Source organism: Cebus imitator, unplaced genomic scaffold (genome assembly GCF_001604975.1).
Source record: "Cebus imitator isolate Cc_AM_T3 unplaced genomic scaffold, Cebus_imitator-1.0 Scaffold41, whole genome shotgun sequence".
Taxonomy (NCBI): Eukaryota; Metazoa; Chordata; class Mammalia; order Primates; family Cebidae; genus Cebus; species Cebus imitator.
In genome coordinates this window covers 2,855,533-2,871,435 of record NW_016107356.1, presented here as the reverse complement: position 1 = coordinate 2,871,435, position 15,903 = coordinate 2,855,533, and the positions used below count along the sequence as shown (strand labels likewise).

The following is a 15,903-nucleotide window of genomic DNA, read 5'->3' as shown; positions in this document are numbered from 1 at the left end:
TTTTTTGTGAGATGGAGTTTAGCTCTTGTTGTCCAGGCTGGAATGCAGTGGCAGGATCTCAGCTCACTGCAACCTCTGCCACCAGGGTTCAAACAATTCTCCTGCCTCAGCCTCCCGAGTAGCTGGGATTACAGGCGTCTGCCACCACGCCTGACTGATTTTTTGTATTTTTAGTTGAGACAGGGTTTCACCATGTTCTGGTCTCAAACTCCTGACCTCAGGTGATCCACCCCCTCGGCCTACCAAAGTATTGTGATTACAGGCGTGAGCCACTGCACCCAGACTAAAATGCCCTTTAGGTTTTAAGTGAACTTAAAGTTGTAATAGTAATAATAATAAAAGCTAACAGTATAATTCTGTGTACTTTACATGTGTTCATTTAATACTCAGAGTAGACCTATTACGTAAACACCATTATTCGAATTTTACACATGAGGAAACTGAGACATAGAAAGGGATGTAACCTGCCCATGTTTGTGCAATAGTGGCAAAGCCATGATTTGAACTCAGACAGTTTGGCTTTAGAGTCTGTGTGCTAGGCTGCATTTTATGTGTGAACTTGGACAAATCTCCTGTCTGTAAATAAAAGACAAAAAATAATCTTTCTTATAAGGTGTTTATGTGGCAAATTAAATGAGGTGATGTATGCATGAGCCTTGCACATAATAGCCGTCAATATACATATTTTTAATTCTCAGTGTTAGTTCAGACTATTTATAGGCTCTTTCCCCCCAACCTCTTTTTGAGACAGGGTCCTTTTCTCCATTGCCCAGGCAGGGGTGTAGTGGCCATATCATAGGTCACTACAACCTCAAACTGCTGGGCTCAAAAGATCCTCCCTCCTCAACCTTCTCAGTAGCTATGACTACGTGCATGCCACCATGCTAAGCTAATTTTTTTATTTTTATTTTTTGTAGTGATAGGGGTCTTACTATGTTGCCCAGGCTGATCTCAAACTTCTGGCTTCAAGTGATCCTCTCACCTCTGCCTTCCAAAGTGTTTGGCATTATAGGCAGGGGCTGTAGCATCTGGTCATATAGGCTCTTTCTAGCTATTTGTCATCATTTCTAGAAACTTGGGGCACCCAAAGTCTCTGGGCTGCTTTCTCAAGCAGCTCTGTTCTCCTTTAGTCCTTAGTATCTAGACAGAGTAATGTGTCTTAGTTTCTGGATCTCTCCTAGTTTTCCTGGATTTCCTTCACCCAGAAAATAGCGAAAAGGTCAAGCTTACGTTTTTCACATTTTAATGTGAAAAATTCCTCTCGTTACCTGCAATTTGAGGTAGTTTCTCAGTCGCTTTATTCCTTGCGCCTTTTCTGAATAATTTCTTTCTCTCTCCAGTTTTATGTGAGATTTTGATTTGAGAAATGCTTTATTTCTCTGCTGTCCCTGGTAAAAACTTTAGCAAAAGTTTTTTCAAAGTGAATTCTGAAAGGACTTAGGAATCTTCAAGGATAACAAAGAAGCAAACTTAGGACACCTGAATAGAAAGTAAATTTTAATTTATTCCACTCAAGAGTTTTTGCCTTTGATATGAGTTTGGTTAAACTCAAAACACAAAAATCAATTTTTATGAAATCTGGTGTTATGTTGTGTTGGGTGGGGTTGCCATTTGCCTGAGGCTATGTTTTAAAGTATTTCTTGGATGCTTAATTTTAGATAAAAGAAGTAAGCCAACTGATATATTTGCAATTGGTTTTGAAGAAATGGTAGAATTGAATGCTGGAAACATTGTGAATGCAAGGTAAGCTAGCCATATAAGACACTGAAAAATTTGCCAGTTGAGGTAAACTATGGAGGACAGATAATTAAGGAATTGTTACAAGGATAGCTTGAAATAATAAATGGAAAGGTGCTTGTTAAACTGTAAAAGAGCATTTTTCAAACTTTTGGGTCTGAGGATCTCTCTGCACACTTAAAAATATTGAGAATGTTAAAAGAACTTTTGTTAATGTTTATATCTCTTGATATTTATTATATTAGAAATTAAAAATGAAAATTTAAAAACATTTAATTCACTTAAGAACAATAATAAACCTATTACATGCTAACATAAAATAATTTTTTTGAAAAATAACTTTTTCAAAACAAAAAATTTACTGAGAAGGGTGGCACTGTCTTGTAGTTTTGCAAATCTCTTTAATGTCTAGTTTAAGACAGCCAGATTCTTACATCTACTTCTGTGTCAGTCTGCTGCAGTATGTTTTGCTTGAAGTGTACGAAGAAAAATCACATAACTATGTAGTTTGAAAAGACAATATTTTTATAACCTTTCCAGATAATTTCTTCTCTAATACTATACCAAAACAGATAATTTCTTCTCTGTTGTAGTGTAGATAACAGAGAAGTGTTATCTTGGTATAGTGTAGATAAGACACCACACAAAATGGTAGTCTTAAAGGTTAGTTGCAAAATGGAATCTGAAACCATATCGATAAACTTTTTGTGCTCTATTAGTCTAAAATTCATCGATCTTTTACCTTTGCATGATTTTGTAACATTGTGTATTGGTCACTTGGGGTAATACTAGTTTTCTAAGTTATGTAGCTCTTCCAAATTTTAACACATTTCATTATATAATATCAAATCATCATATTGGTTAATTACCATCACTGGTAATTGCATCAGAGAATAATTGTTGGGAAGCTGTAAGGATCATGGTAGCAGATACAAGTTTTCTAGAATACTAATTTTTGCCTGAAAACTCAAGCTTTACCATTGAAAACAAATACTCTTGGTTGTTTTTCTTGAAGAGACAGGCGTAGTTGAAAAAAATACCAAATAACGTAAGTCTGAATAACCATCATCTGTCATTAGTTCTTTTTTTTTTTTTTTTTTGAGACGGAGTTTCGCTCTTGTTACCCAGGCTGGAGTGCAATGGCGCGATCTCGGCTCACCGCAACCTCCGCCTCCTGGGTTCAGGCAATTCTCCTGCCTCAGCCTCCTGAGTAGCTGGGATTACAGGCACGCGCCACCATGCCCAGCTAATGTTTTTTTTTTTTTGTATTTTTAGAAGAGACGGGGTTTCACCATGTTGACCAGGATGGTCTCGATCTCTTGACCTCGTGATCCACCCGCCTCAGCCTCCCAAAGTGCTGGGATTACAGGCGTGAGCCATCGCGCCCGGCCTTTTTGTGTTTTTAGTAGAGATAGGTTTCACCATTTTGGCCAGGCTGGTCTCGAACTCCTGACCTCAGGTGATCCAGCCACCTCGGCCTCCCAAAGTGCTGGGATTACAGGCTTGAGCCACCGCGCCCGGCTGTCATTAGTTCTTTTAAGGAAAAACTGTATTCCAAAGAAAGTGGCAGTTTGACTCACAACTTATTTTCTTTTTTTTTTTGAGATAAATATCATAAGTCAGTGTACCACACAAGTGGTTTGTGTGTATTTCCTGTGTATCACACAAAATATTAAAAAGATGTAACCTGGGTTGAGCTTTGATCAAATGAATAATGTTGAGTGCTTCATCAAGGACATTCTTAGGTGAAGTGGCTTTTTTTTTTTTTTTTTACTGCAAGTGTATGGCAGTGGGGATTATAATGATGACTAGTATAGTTTGGCACCTGGATTCAAGTGAAAGCACCAGCACTTTTACCAGTGGTTGCTTTTGCGCCATCAGTGCAACTGTCAGTCAACACAGTGAAAGATGCCTTAATAGTATTATGAAAATACTTGTGACCCCATGGGCTTTGGGATCCCTCAAAGATATCCCCAGACTACACTTTTGGAATTGCTGCTCTGAACCCATATTACAAATACAAATTATATTTGTGAAGTTTAAAGGGGGATTTTATTTTAACAGAGTATGCTTGCTTTTAAATTTCAGCAGTTTCCCATCTTTTGTGACATTTTTCAAGATGTTTCAGGAGGAAATTATGGGTTGAAATAGTCAATTTTGCAAATGACAGATATTTTATTAGCCAAAATGAGTAACAGTTTACATCAGGAAAATTGGAAAGAAATTAACTTCACTCATTTTGTTGTTTGATTATGTTTCGTGAAAAATATATTCAGGTCTTAAACTAGAATATAACTCTGAGAGTTCCTATTACCAAGTGCATTGATCAGTTGTTTGTCTAAATAGAATTTAATTAAATTCTTCTTTAGGCTAGGTTTAATCAAAGTCTTCTTTAGGCCAGGCACAGTGGCTCATACCTGTTACCCTAGCACTTTGGCAGGCCAAGGCAGGTGGATTACTTGAGGCCAGGAGTTCAAGACCAGCCTGGCCAACATAGTGAAACCCTGGCTCTACTAAAACTACAAAAATTGGCTGGATGTGGTAGCACATGCCTGTAATCCCAGCTGCTCAGGAGGCTGAGGCAGGGAGAATCACTTGAGCCCTGGAGACGGAGTGAGTGGAGATTGCACCACTGCACACTCCAGCCTGGGTGGCAGAGCGAGGCTCCCTGCCCCATATATATGTATGGAATATATATATATATATATATATATATATATATATATATATTCTTCTTTAATAAAATGGTGAATATTTATTCATTTTTTAAAGCAGTATCTACTGAGTACCACTCTAGGTACCTCCAACGAATAAAACAAACAAAAATCCCTATCTTCATGGACTTTGTATTCTAGTGGGAAGAAACAGGCAGTGAACAATAACTACAATAAGTAAATTATATAGCATGTTAGAAAAGTGCAGTGGAAAATAGAGGAAAAGGATCACTATAGGGACACAGAGAAGTGTTGGCAGTCTTAAATGAATAATCAGGATAAGGTTCACTGAGAAGATGAGGAATGAAGTTTCAGCTGCTTGGGAGGCTGATGATGGGAGGATCGCTTGAACCCAGGCAGAGGTTGCAGTGAACCAAGATCCTGCCACAGCACTCCAGCCCTGGGTGACAGAGTGAGATCCCATCTCAAAAAATAAAAAAGAGATTAGGAGACATAACAGGGAAATGCAATATGTGGACCTTGTTTGGACCCTTTTAAAAGAAACAAACCAACTGTTAGAAGATTTTTTTTTTGATAAATGGGGAACTTTACGTATAAACTACTAGATGATATTAAGGAATTAATGTTTAAATGTGATAATAGCATTGTGAGTATGTAAAAATAAAAATGCCCCATTGCATTAGAGATACATACAGAAGTATTTGCAGGTGAAAGAGCGTAAGTCTTAGAATTGGTCCAAAATATTCTAGGTTTACCAAAAAAGGTGAAGAGGGGTGGAAGAAAATAGATTGGCAAAATATTGATAATTTTGAAACGGGTGTATGGTGGTTTATTTAATAATTATGTTTTCTAATTTCCCATAGCAAAAATTTTTTAGAAGACATTATAATTTAGAAAAATTAAAGTAGGGAAATGTATCTGGAAGCACATATAGTTGGCTCTCCATATCGATGGGTTTCACATCTTTGGGTTCAACTCATCAAAATATTAAATATTTTTAAAAATTGTGTCTGTACATGTGCAGACTTTTTTTGGTCTTTTTTACTTAAAGGCTTTTTTTGTGTCATTAATCCCTAAACAATATAATATAACAGCTAGTTACATAGCATTCACATTGTATTAGGTATTACAGGTAGTCTGTAAAATATATGAGAGATGTGCATGGAATATATGCAAATACTACTCTGTTTTATATAAGAGATTTGAGCATCCTTGGATTTTGGTACCCACAGTAGCTGGAACCAGCCCCCCACAGCTACTACCGTACTTCTCTGTGATCTTAATGAACAGAGATCTTACTTGAGGAAAAAGTAAAATGTATAATTTTGAGGAGTCATTTAGTGTCTTTATATTTTCTTCATAAAGAAGTAATAGATTAGATTTCGAAGTGTGGTTTTCTTTTGTCTAAATTGTGAGTTTTCTTTAAGGAAACAAAAACAGCTTAAGCTTCCTTCAGAGTCTTAGGAAGTTTGGGGTAGATAAAGGTATGATTGACAATTGTCATAAAATAGGCTGTTGCCATTATCTTTTTTAAAAATCCTTTTAAATATTTTCTTATAGCACAACAAATCAGAAGCTCTGGGCTGTAGAACTTCAGAAGACAATCTCCAGAGACAACAAGTATGTGCTGCTGGCTTCTGAGCAGTTGGTGGGCGTCTGTCTGTTTGTTTTTATCAGACCACAGCATGCTCCTTTTATCAGGTCAGTAAACAGAACACTCTCCTAAGGCTACTTCCTACCATTAAATAACAAGAAAAAAGCCTAGAACATTTGTTGTTTCTGTTCCTCAAACAAAAACTAACCATAGTTCTTGTTTTAAAATGGGATTTTGGGGGTTTTGATTAAAGACTCACTAATAGCTTCACTGTACTATTTCATAGGCTTGCCCTCATAGTACCATATTATGTGTACTTGTATGATTATGTATATTCCTGATTTCCTATGCACATGGAACTCTTGAAATTTCAATCTGTGATTTAGAATTCTTTGTTTCAAAGGGATGTTGCAGTTGATACTGTGAAGACTGGAATGGGAGGTGCAACTGGAAATAAGGGAGCAGTTGCAATCCGAATGCTATTCCACACAACCAGCCTTTGCTTCGTCTGTAGCCACTTTGCTGCAGGGCAGTCACAAGTCAGAGAAAGAAATGAAGATTTTGTAGAAATAGCACGAAAATTGAGTTTTCCTATGGTAAGCTCTTACTGCTTGTTCTTGAAGATAAAGCTTTGAAATGTATTTTAATTTGCCCCAAATTCTACATCAGTGTTTTTAGAAGTCCTAGATCAGCCTTCCACTGAATACACAATTTAGCCTGGGTCAGTTAATCTGCATTTTTACATAAACAATAAGGTAGAGGAAGCAGTCAGATGTGCATTTGTCTCAGGTGAGTCTGAGAGGGATGTCTTTGAGTTCTGTCTATCCTTTGTCCACAGGGAATTTCTTTGGGCAAATTGTGAGGGAGTTATGTAGTTTCTTATCTTAGGACCTATGAATTAAATGAGAAGCAGGTTTGCCTGTCTAAGTTCCCAGCTTGATTCTTCTCCGGGCTTAGTGATTTTGAGGTCCTGAGATTTATTTTCCTTTCACATGTGTTATTACTGTTGGGTTAAAGAAACAGGACATGGGAGGAGACAAGCATATCTGAGGCGAAGAAATAGTTGTAAAACATTTTGAATGTTGATTGTTTTGAATTTAAAATTCCGTCTCATTGCTTTCAGGGAAGAATGCTGTTTTCCCATGACTATGTATTTTGGTGTGGTGATTTCAACTATCGAATTGATCTCCCTAACGAAGAAGTTAAAGAGCTCATAAGACAGCAAAATTGGGATTCTCTTATAGCAGGAGATCAACTTATCAATCAGAAAAATGCCGGACAGGTATATTCATACTTGAGAAAATACTTGTATTAAGAAGATTTTGGGGCATGAAACATACTTTTTTAATCAAGGTATTTAAAAAATTTCTTGGGGTCTTTTTATACTTATGTATCTGCAGGTAAATAGGTAATAGAATTATCTTTCCTTAAAGTAATAAAAATAGGAAAGAGAAAACCCATAATAATTCCCAGAAAGAAAAATACATTATGTATCTATGAGATTCATTTTCTAATAGAAGGATAAACTTTTTTTTTCCTTGGTAATAGTTTAGAATCTTAGTCTTCAGGGCTGTTTTTTGGGTTAAGTCCTATAGTCATTGACTTTTTTTTCTTTTGTTTCTTATGTCATCTGACTTTTGAAACACTTCTTAAAATTTATGACCAAAAAATTTGGGAAGAATTCATTAAATTATTATTATTTTTTTTTTGGTAAAAGGATCAGTGGCCATCTGGTATGGTGCCTGGTGATCACCAGACTTGAATTCTAACACTTTGGGCACCATGTTACCTTTTCAGGCCCCAGCTCCTTACTTGAGAACAAGATATCAGGCTAGATGTTTCCAAAATCCCATTTGCAGTTCTAAGTGTCTCCTATAACACAAAGATTGGGCAGAATTCCCTTATTCATGTTTTTGTAGTTACTTTAATCAAATGTCAAACAAGTGGTCTTGACCGCTTCACAGGCGGGAACTGGAGTACACGGGTGCTGGCAGGGGTGGACTCTGCTCACTCACCCCACTGTGCTCCATCCCTTGTGGGAGGGGGAGCACTGGTGAGTGAGTGCAGGAGCTGGGGAGAACACTTTTGGGCACCAGCAAAAGCTAACTCTGTACTAGCCCTGTGGCAATGTCTAGGGGACAGCTTAGCTGAGGGTCAGTATGACAGCTTTATGCGCCCACACTCATGGCACCTGAGTTCCTGTCCGGTATCCAGGAGGAATGAGGTTACATGAATGAATTGAAGATGGTAAATGTAGGGGATTTTATTGCCGATGAAAGTGGCTTTTGGTAGGAAGGGGAGCTGAAAGAGGACTGAGCGAGAAGGTAATCTTCCCCTGAAGTCCAGCCAGCCATCCCATGGCTGTACTCCTTTCCAAAACTACACCGCCAAGCTGTCCCTTTGAAGTCAAGCTGCTTCTCTCTGACATCCAGCTGCTTCCCTATCTGCTAGCTGAGCCTGGGGATTTTATGAGCACAGAATTGGGGGCAAGGCAAGGCAGGCCATGTGTGGTTTTGAAAAACGCAACATTCGGGAGGAAAAACAGGAATATAAGTTCTCACTTGGGGCTGTTACCACTTGGGTTGAGGGTGGGGCCCTCACCGGGGACCCACTAAGCTTTGTTCCATTCAGCTAGAAGTGTTCGTCAGATGCACACAGATTTCTTCTGAGAGCATCCAGTATGTAATAGACATTTAATGGATGGCTGCCTTATTGCTGTTTGGGAGTAACTCATTTTGTATATGTCTATTTTAGATTTTTAGAGGATTTTTAGAGGGAAAGGTGACCTTTGCTCCAACATATAAGTATGACTTGTTTTCTGATGACTATGACACCAGTGAAAAGTGCCGCACCCCTGCGTGGACAGACCGTGTCCTTTGGAGAAGAAGGAAATGGCCTTTTGATAGATCAGGTTGGGAAATGGACTTCTTTATTTAAATGAACTAATGTAAACTTATGAGGAAGTAGGGAATGACATAATATCAAATGAGAAGAGGAGAACTATTATTGTTTTTCAGCAAATGTTATCCAGAATAGAATAAATGAAATGTAAATATGTCAGATTTTAAAAAATATTGTCAGATCTGTTTATCATAACATTTAATTTTTCAGCCTATTTTCATATAATTTTATGTAAAGAGAAGGAAATATTTTTGTGAAATTTTTCATTGAAGCTAATTTAGGTTTTCAACTAAAATAACTTTAGTGGTTTGCATATGTTTTAAACTGCCGCTTGTCTCTTGAATTGTTTATGAAACACCATTTGGTCACAGTCCTTTAATCTCAGAAGTAAAGCCACATCTTAATTTTTACTAAGTAAAGAATAAAACAATAACTTTACCAAAAACCTTTCTAATTTAAAGGTATTTAGACTGCCTGCCTATTACCAAGTGTTTCTGGCATTCCAGCCTCAAACCACTGAAGCTCATGAAAGAAAAGGAGAAGGCCTCTTTGCTCCACACGATATGTCCTGCTCATACAGCTTCTCTTATGTTTTCTTTTCTTCTGACTGCAGCCGAAGATCTAGATCTTCTAAATGCTAGTTTTCAAGATGATAGCAAAATCCTCTACACGTGGACTCCAGGCACTTTGCTGCACTATGGAAGAGCTGAGCTGAAGACCTCTGACCATAGGTTTAAGCAGTCTCAGTTTTTCTAATGGTGCTTGAAATTTGTTTGAAATACACCCTTTTTAAAACATTTCTAATACATTTATTTTCCTTTATGCCTTAAGGCCTGTCGTTGCCCTGATTGACATAGATATATTTGAAGTTGAAGCTGAAGAGAGGCAAAACATTTATAAAGAAGTAATTGCAGTTCAGGGTCCACCAGATGGTACGGTATTAGTCTCGATCAAAAGTTCTTTACCAGAAAATAATTTTTTCGATGATGCCTTGATTGATGAGCTTCTGCAGCAGTTTGCAAGTTTTGGTGAAGTTATACTTATAAGGTAAGATGTTTATTATGCACAAGTAACTCGTGATTCATAAACAATCATTTCTGTATTAGAAATCACCTAATTTGGGGAAGGAGATAAAAAAAGAGAAAGATACCACCTTATTTAGTGTTTGACTAGTGTATGAGTATTTTTATTTCCAAACTAAAGAAAAATCATACTGTGGATATTCTGTATGTAGGTTTTAAAACTGAATTCTCTACTTAGAAAGCATAAATAAATAGTGAAACTTTTTTTTTTTTTTTTTTTAAAGACAGGGTCTTACTGAGTCACCCAGGCTGGAGTACAGTCATGTGTTCATGGCTCATTGCAGCCTCAACCTCTCGGGCTCAAGTGATTCTTCCACCTCAGCCTCCCAAATAGCTGGGTCTACAGGCGCACACCACCATGCCTGGCTAAGTTTTATATTTTTTTTTGTAGAGGCAAGGTTTCACCATGTTGCCCAGGCTGTTCTCAAACTCCTAGCTTTAAGCGATATGCCTAGCTCAGCTCCACAAATTGCTGGGATTAGAGATGTGAGCCACCAAACCCAACTAAATAGTGAAACTTTATGTGACCAAATGAAGACAAAAATAGGTGCATGTTCAGATATGAACTCTTCACCATTCGTATACAGTAGAACAGATAATGAAACCCTATAGCAAAATAAAGCTGTGATTGTATTTTTTTTTAAGGAGAGATAAGAGTAGAATGACTTCCTTCCCACCTCTGTTAAAGAAAGTTGAGTAATTTTAAGTATGTTTAGCTTCTAACAAACAGAGATGTGATGAATAGTCAAGAGTCATTCATTTCAGTCTTGGTTTCCCTCCTTGACTTAGCCATCTGCCTTTTGCAGAACCAGATGCCTCTTTCCTTGTAAAAACATTTTCTTCCAACTATACAGCAGTTTTGAGAGACTAAATAACATGCATGTGTGCATGTGTTTGAATTCCATAGGGAAAGAGGTACTATTAAATCCTTTTAAATACTGTTCATTTGCTTAGTTAGGTATGTTTTACAGATATTTGGTGGGCAGATCTCTATACTAGTTTCTGTAGAAGAGCAGAGGAGAAATTGAAGATACAGCTCCTGCTTGTAATCTAGTAGGGAAGATCAGCATGTGTGTGATGGCACCCCCAGATCCTAAATGGCATAGTACATAGCATTAAGATGGTATGGCTTCTACAGAGTGAAAATCATGCCTAAGACACCTCAAGTCCTTTCAGAGGGTAAATGAACAAATGAAAAAGAAATTGTATTTAGACTTTCTTCAAATCTTTTGACAAAGATCTATCCCAAAGCTTTCAAATTAAACAAAATAAAAAATTTCAAAAATCTTAAGGTTCTGGAAAGTACACAGTGAAACCTCCAAGTGCACAGATGACAGTATACTTTGCCAAGTACAGAAATGCCAAACCACCAGAAGCATCATGTGGACTGTGTGAGTGGGCAGCAGAGTCACAGATAAATGTCTTCCTGAGCAAATGTAAAATACTGCACTGAGCTAGAAAGAATCTAAACTGTATAAGGGATGAAAGACTCTGATACGGGAAAGGGACCTGTCTTTATAACCCAGAAGAACTTGTTAAATTGAAGCTAAAAGCTTTCCCCCAAATGTTTGTCATCATTAGGAAAAGTATTGGTAAGAAATGAAGGCATTAACCTAACATTATAAAGCCATGGGGTGTCTCCAACCTGGATATTCTGGTTGTTAAACTCTAAGATGACTAAGTTGGAAAAGAAAAAGCAGACACTGAAAGTCAACAAGGAGGGGATCACTACAAGCAGTGAGATGAAACTGATTATTACCTTTTAGTCTAGATTAAGACAGCCATTAAAGAGTGAGTAAAGCCTGTAAACCCCTTTATTTTTAAATAAGATGTTCCCTGGAAATGTGTATGGGATAAATTTAAATACATATAGATACTTATAGTAATTGAAGGAAAAGTCTAGACGCTCTTACTATGGTGAGTGAAAGCAGGAAGAAAATATAGCTTCCAAAAATCTTACATAAATCAATGGATATAAGAACCAGAATCCCTTGTTAAAGTTAGAAATGTGTAAGGGGCACATTGCTGATTGACAGTAAGGACAAAGATATTAGCCCTTACCCAGGACCACAAAAGTGTTGGTATCTATCAAAGAACAAATAATGTTTGGGGCTTTAGGGGACTGGTGTGGCATAAGTGTGTCCTTACAGTGGTGATTATAACCTTAGGAGAAGGGATATTCTCGATCACCATCAATTTGAAAAAGATACCTTCATGTAGGTAGGTAAGAATGGTGTTCCTGCCGGGCGCAGTGGCTCAAGCCTGTAATCCCAGCACTTTGGGAGGCTGAGGCGGGTGGATCACGAGGTCAAGAGATCGAGACCATCCTGGTCAACATGGTGAAACCCCGTCTCTACTAAAAATACAAAAAATTAGCTAGGCATGGTGGCACGTGCCTGTAATCCCAGCTACTCAGGAGGTTGAGGCAGGAGAATTGCCTGAACCCAGGAGGCGGAGGTTGTGGTGAGCCGAGATCGCACCATTGCACTCCAGCCTGGGTAACAAGAGCGAAACTCCGTCTCAAAAAAAAAAAAAAAAAATGGTGTTCCTGTATATTTCAAAGGGTAGCATCCTGCAACTTAGCTTTATGCCAAAGAAATTGAGTCAGTTACCTTGGTCATACCTGCAGAATTGTAGAAATCTGTTCCAGGTCCTCCAGGACCTTGATTTTACCAGGGTGAAGTACTTGTGCACACTTTTGTTTTTGGCCTTTTCCTCTTAATATTCAGAATTCATACTTTGGAATACAAGTTTAAGCAGGGGGCTAAGGGGAGAGTGATTGTGTGTGTGTGTGTGTGTGTGTGTGTGTACATGTGTACATGTTTTCCCCACTCTCATCTTGAAAATATCTGTAAAGATTCTTGAACTTGTGGTTCAGCTTGCCAAATTATTTCTGTTATAAGATTGACAACATCCTAATTTGTTCTTTTTTGAATAGTAACTTCATTATATCCTATGACCCTCTTCAGAACTTGTTCTGTCCTTTTTATTTTTTCCTCTTGAGAGTTTTTTATTTCAAAAGTAGAAACTTGGAATCCTATCACAGACCATTGAAGTCCCAAAAGAGTAAATCTTTATCGATGACTAAAGACAAGGAGCACAATCTAGGGCTTTTTGGGGCCAGTCTGATTTGTTTTCTTTTGTTGACAACTTTCATCTTTTTTGGTTATAGGAAATTTTCTTCAGGGAAGTCATTGAGACTGAAAATACATAGTACTGGGTTATGGGATCTGGAGACTTGGATCCCCAGCCCTGTAACTTATTCTCCTTATAGAATCACTTTGAACAAGCCACTTAACCTCTGGCCCTTTCTGCCTTCTCCATCAAATGGAGGATTGGGTTAGATTGAATTAGCAGTGATCACAAATGGAGGTACACAGACCCATTTCTTCTGGCTATCCATTAGCATAATATCCTAAAGAAATTGGGGCTAGAGTGCTCTTAGGGGAAGAGTGCCCTCTCCGGGTCACCACAAGCCCTACCAGCGCTCCCTCCTTTACTTTTTTACTTCCTGGCCTCTGCAGGCCCAGTAATCATGGGAGTAGTCACTGAGCTTGTTATGTCTATGGTATTAATTATGGTTTTTCGTTGTTTTTCTCTTTCTTAAAGATTTGTAGAAGATAAAATGTGGGTTACATTTTTGGAGGGAAGCTCTGCCTTGAATGTTCTGAGCCTAAATGGTAAAGAGGTAAGGTAGCATTTGTTGATTCTAAACCATTCTGCAGTTAAGTGTCTGAAGATTATACGATATTTTTATAGACATGCAGCAAGATTATCTGAATGAGAGGGGAAAAGACCTTATGGTATGTTCGAGGAGCTGTTTAATATTTTTTATTTAGACTGGATTTCTGACTAGCCTAAGCTTATTTTGGTACCTCCCCAGAGATATTAGCTGTTTACATAGACTAAGAAGGAAACATGTTTAGCACCTAATTTGATTTCTCTCATTGCATTTTAAGATGCAAAACGTTTTAAAATTTTAATTGGGGATAGACAGTCTGGCTCATCTCTATAGTAGAAAAAATTTCTATCAAATGAAGAAAATGCTGTATTTACCAGAAAACAAGGAAAGGAGGTGCTCATTATTCCTAGGAATTTGTTTTATTGGCTTGGTTTGCCTAGGTTTCTTCTTCAAATGTAACTAGTTGCCAGAGATAACAAATCCATCCCATTGAAGTATTTCAGAAATTTCTAATGAATGAAGATATTCCTAACCTGTGATGTGAAAAGTCACTGATGAGGGAAACTTCCATTGTTGGCCTGGAATAGTTTTACTCCTCTGAAGTGCTGCGCCTGTCATTTTTTTTTTCTGAACTCTTTTAGACGAATCCTAAATGTCTAAGTATATGGTCAGTGCACAGGATGGACTGCATTCTAGGCCTGATTTCTGCAGCAGTGAGCAACTCCTTGAGCACTGTCTTGAGCTCCTCTTCTGTCACATCAACTTCTTTGGAGAAAAAAAATTATTTGTGTGTATTAGACTGGGTGTGGTGGCTCATGCCTGTAATCCCAGCACATACGGAGGCTGAGACAGGCAGATTACCTGAGGTCAGGAGTTTGAGACCAGGCTGGCCAACATGGTGAAACCCCATCTCTATTAAAAATGCAAAAATTAGTTGGGCGTAGTGGTGGGCACCTGTAATCCCAGCTGCTTGGGAGGCTGAGGCAGGGGAATCACTTGAACCCAGGTGGCAGAGGTTGCAGTGAGCCAGGATCGCTGCAGTGTGCTCCAGCCTGGGCAACAGAGAGAGACTCTGTCTAAAAAAAATTTTAAATAAAAAAATTATTTGTGTGTATTGCTTTCGAAATAGGTTTTGTAGAGTTTTATTTGTTTTCTTAAATGTAATACTAATATACTCTGTAAAATCATGTATCAGGAAATACGAAAAATAATTAAAAATAAGACCACTCATGATCCTATCATTCTGAAATAATTTCTCTTAACCTTCATATTAACATATACATATATAAATACAAATGGCATTTTATATACACACAAACACATTAACACAAATGGGATATGCATATATGCAAACACAAATTGAAATCATAAAGTTATTTTCTTACCACCCCTTTACTTGTGACTATGTCATGGACATCTTAAACAAATAAGTCATTTTTAATGGCTTCATTAATTTCATTATGTGAATAAATATATAAATTTATTAAACCAAACTCCTATTCATAGACATCTAGATTATCTCCCATTTTTTAATTATTAAAACCAACATTTCAGCAAACTTCTGTGTATCTTTTTGAGTATTTTTTGGTCATCTAAATTTCTTCCTTTTCGTTTGGCCCTGGTCTCTACCAACGGGATATTCCTAAGGAATTACATCTTAACTGGCCATTACAGAATTACATCTTAACTGGTGATAGGTATTTAAGAATGCATGTTAGTATTTTTTGATGAATATAAAAGAATTTTGTTGACTTTAAAAAGTAATGTATGACTTGTAAAGCATGTTAAGTTCTGAAATTGGAGTGATTTTAGTAGCTATATCTAATTAGCAAGTAAAGGATTATGAATTCTTAGGATTCTGACTTTAAAGCTTAGTGCGGATGTTAAATTACTAAGAAACACAGCCATGCCACTCAGTTCAGCAACTTTGAACCTCTCCATTATTATGCCTTCAAGGAATTCTAATATCTGTAACACTTGGAGCCAGGGAAGATCTGTACCCACAAAGGTGCCAACTGTCAGCACAGCATATTGATCACAGCTACACAGTTCATTTACAAATACCAAAAATGTTCACATCTTATTCACATTAAGAAACTCCTCAAACAAAGGAAATTGAAACTATGTGGGAGAAAGATTTAATTTAGAAAGCAAGTTTGTTATAAGGATATGGGTTTTAAATGAGAATTCCTTTCTAGTGCATGATTTATCCTTGACCAAAGATTCTTGCTG

General features: G+C 37.5%; 1 protein-coding gene across 19 annotated transcripts in view; it reads left to right on the top strand.

The window, feature by feature from the left end:
* The window catches only part of SYNJ1 (synaptojanin 1), an 87,598-nt gene that overhangs the window by 50,854 nt on the left and 20,841 nt on the right, over window positions 1-15,903 (top strand). For all 19 annotated transcript variants that reach the window (XM_017526111.2, XM_017526107.2, XM_017526099.2 and 16 more), the window contains 8 exons: window positions 1,659-1,743; window positions 5,973-6,113; window positions 6,410-6,602; window positions 7,130-7,288; window positions 8,761-8,917; window positions 9,521-9,638; window positions 9,739-9,954; window positions 13,599-13,677. In XM_017526111.2, coding sequence (XP_017381600.1) covers window positions 1,659-1,743; window positions 5,973-6,113; window positions 6,410-6,602; window positions 7,130-7,288; window positions 8,761-8,917; window positions 9,521-9,638; window positions 9,739-9,954; window positions 13,599-13,677 — 1,148 coding nt within the window. The remainder of the gene's footprint in view (window positions 1-1,658; window positions 1,744-5,972; window positions 6,114-6,409; window positions 6,603-7,129; window positions 7,289-8,760; window positions 8,918-9,520; window positions 9,639-9,738; window positions 9,955-13,598; window positions 13,678-15,903) is intronic.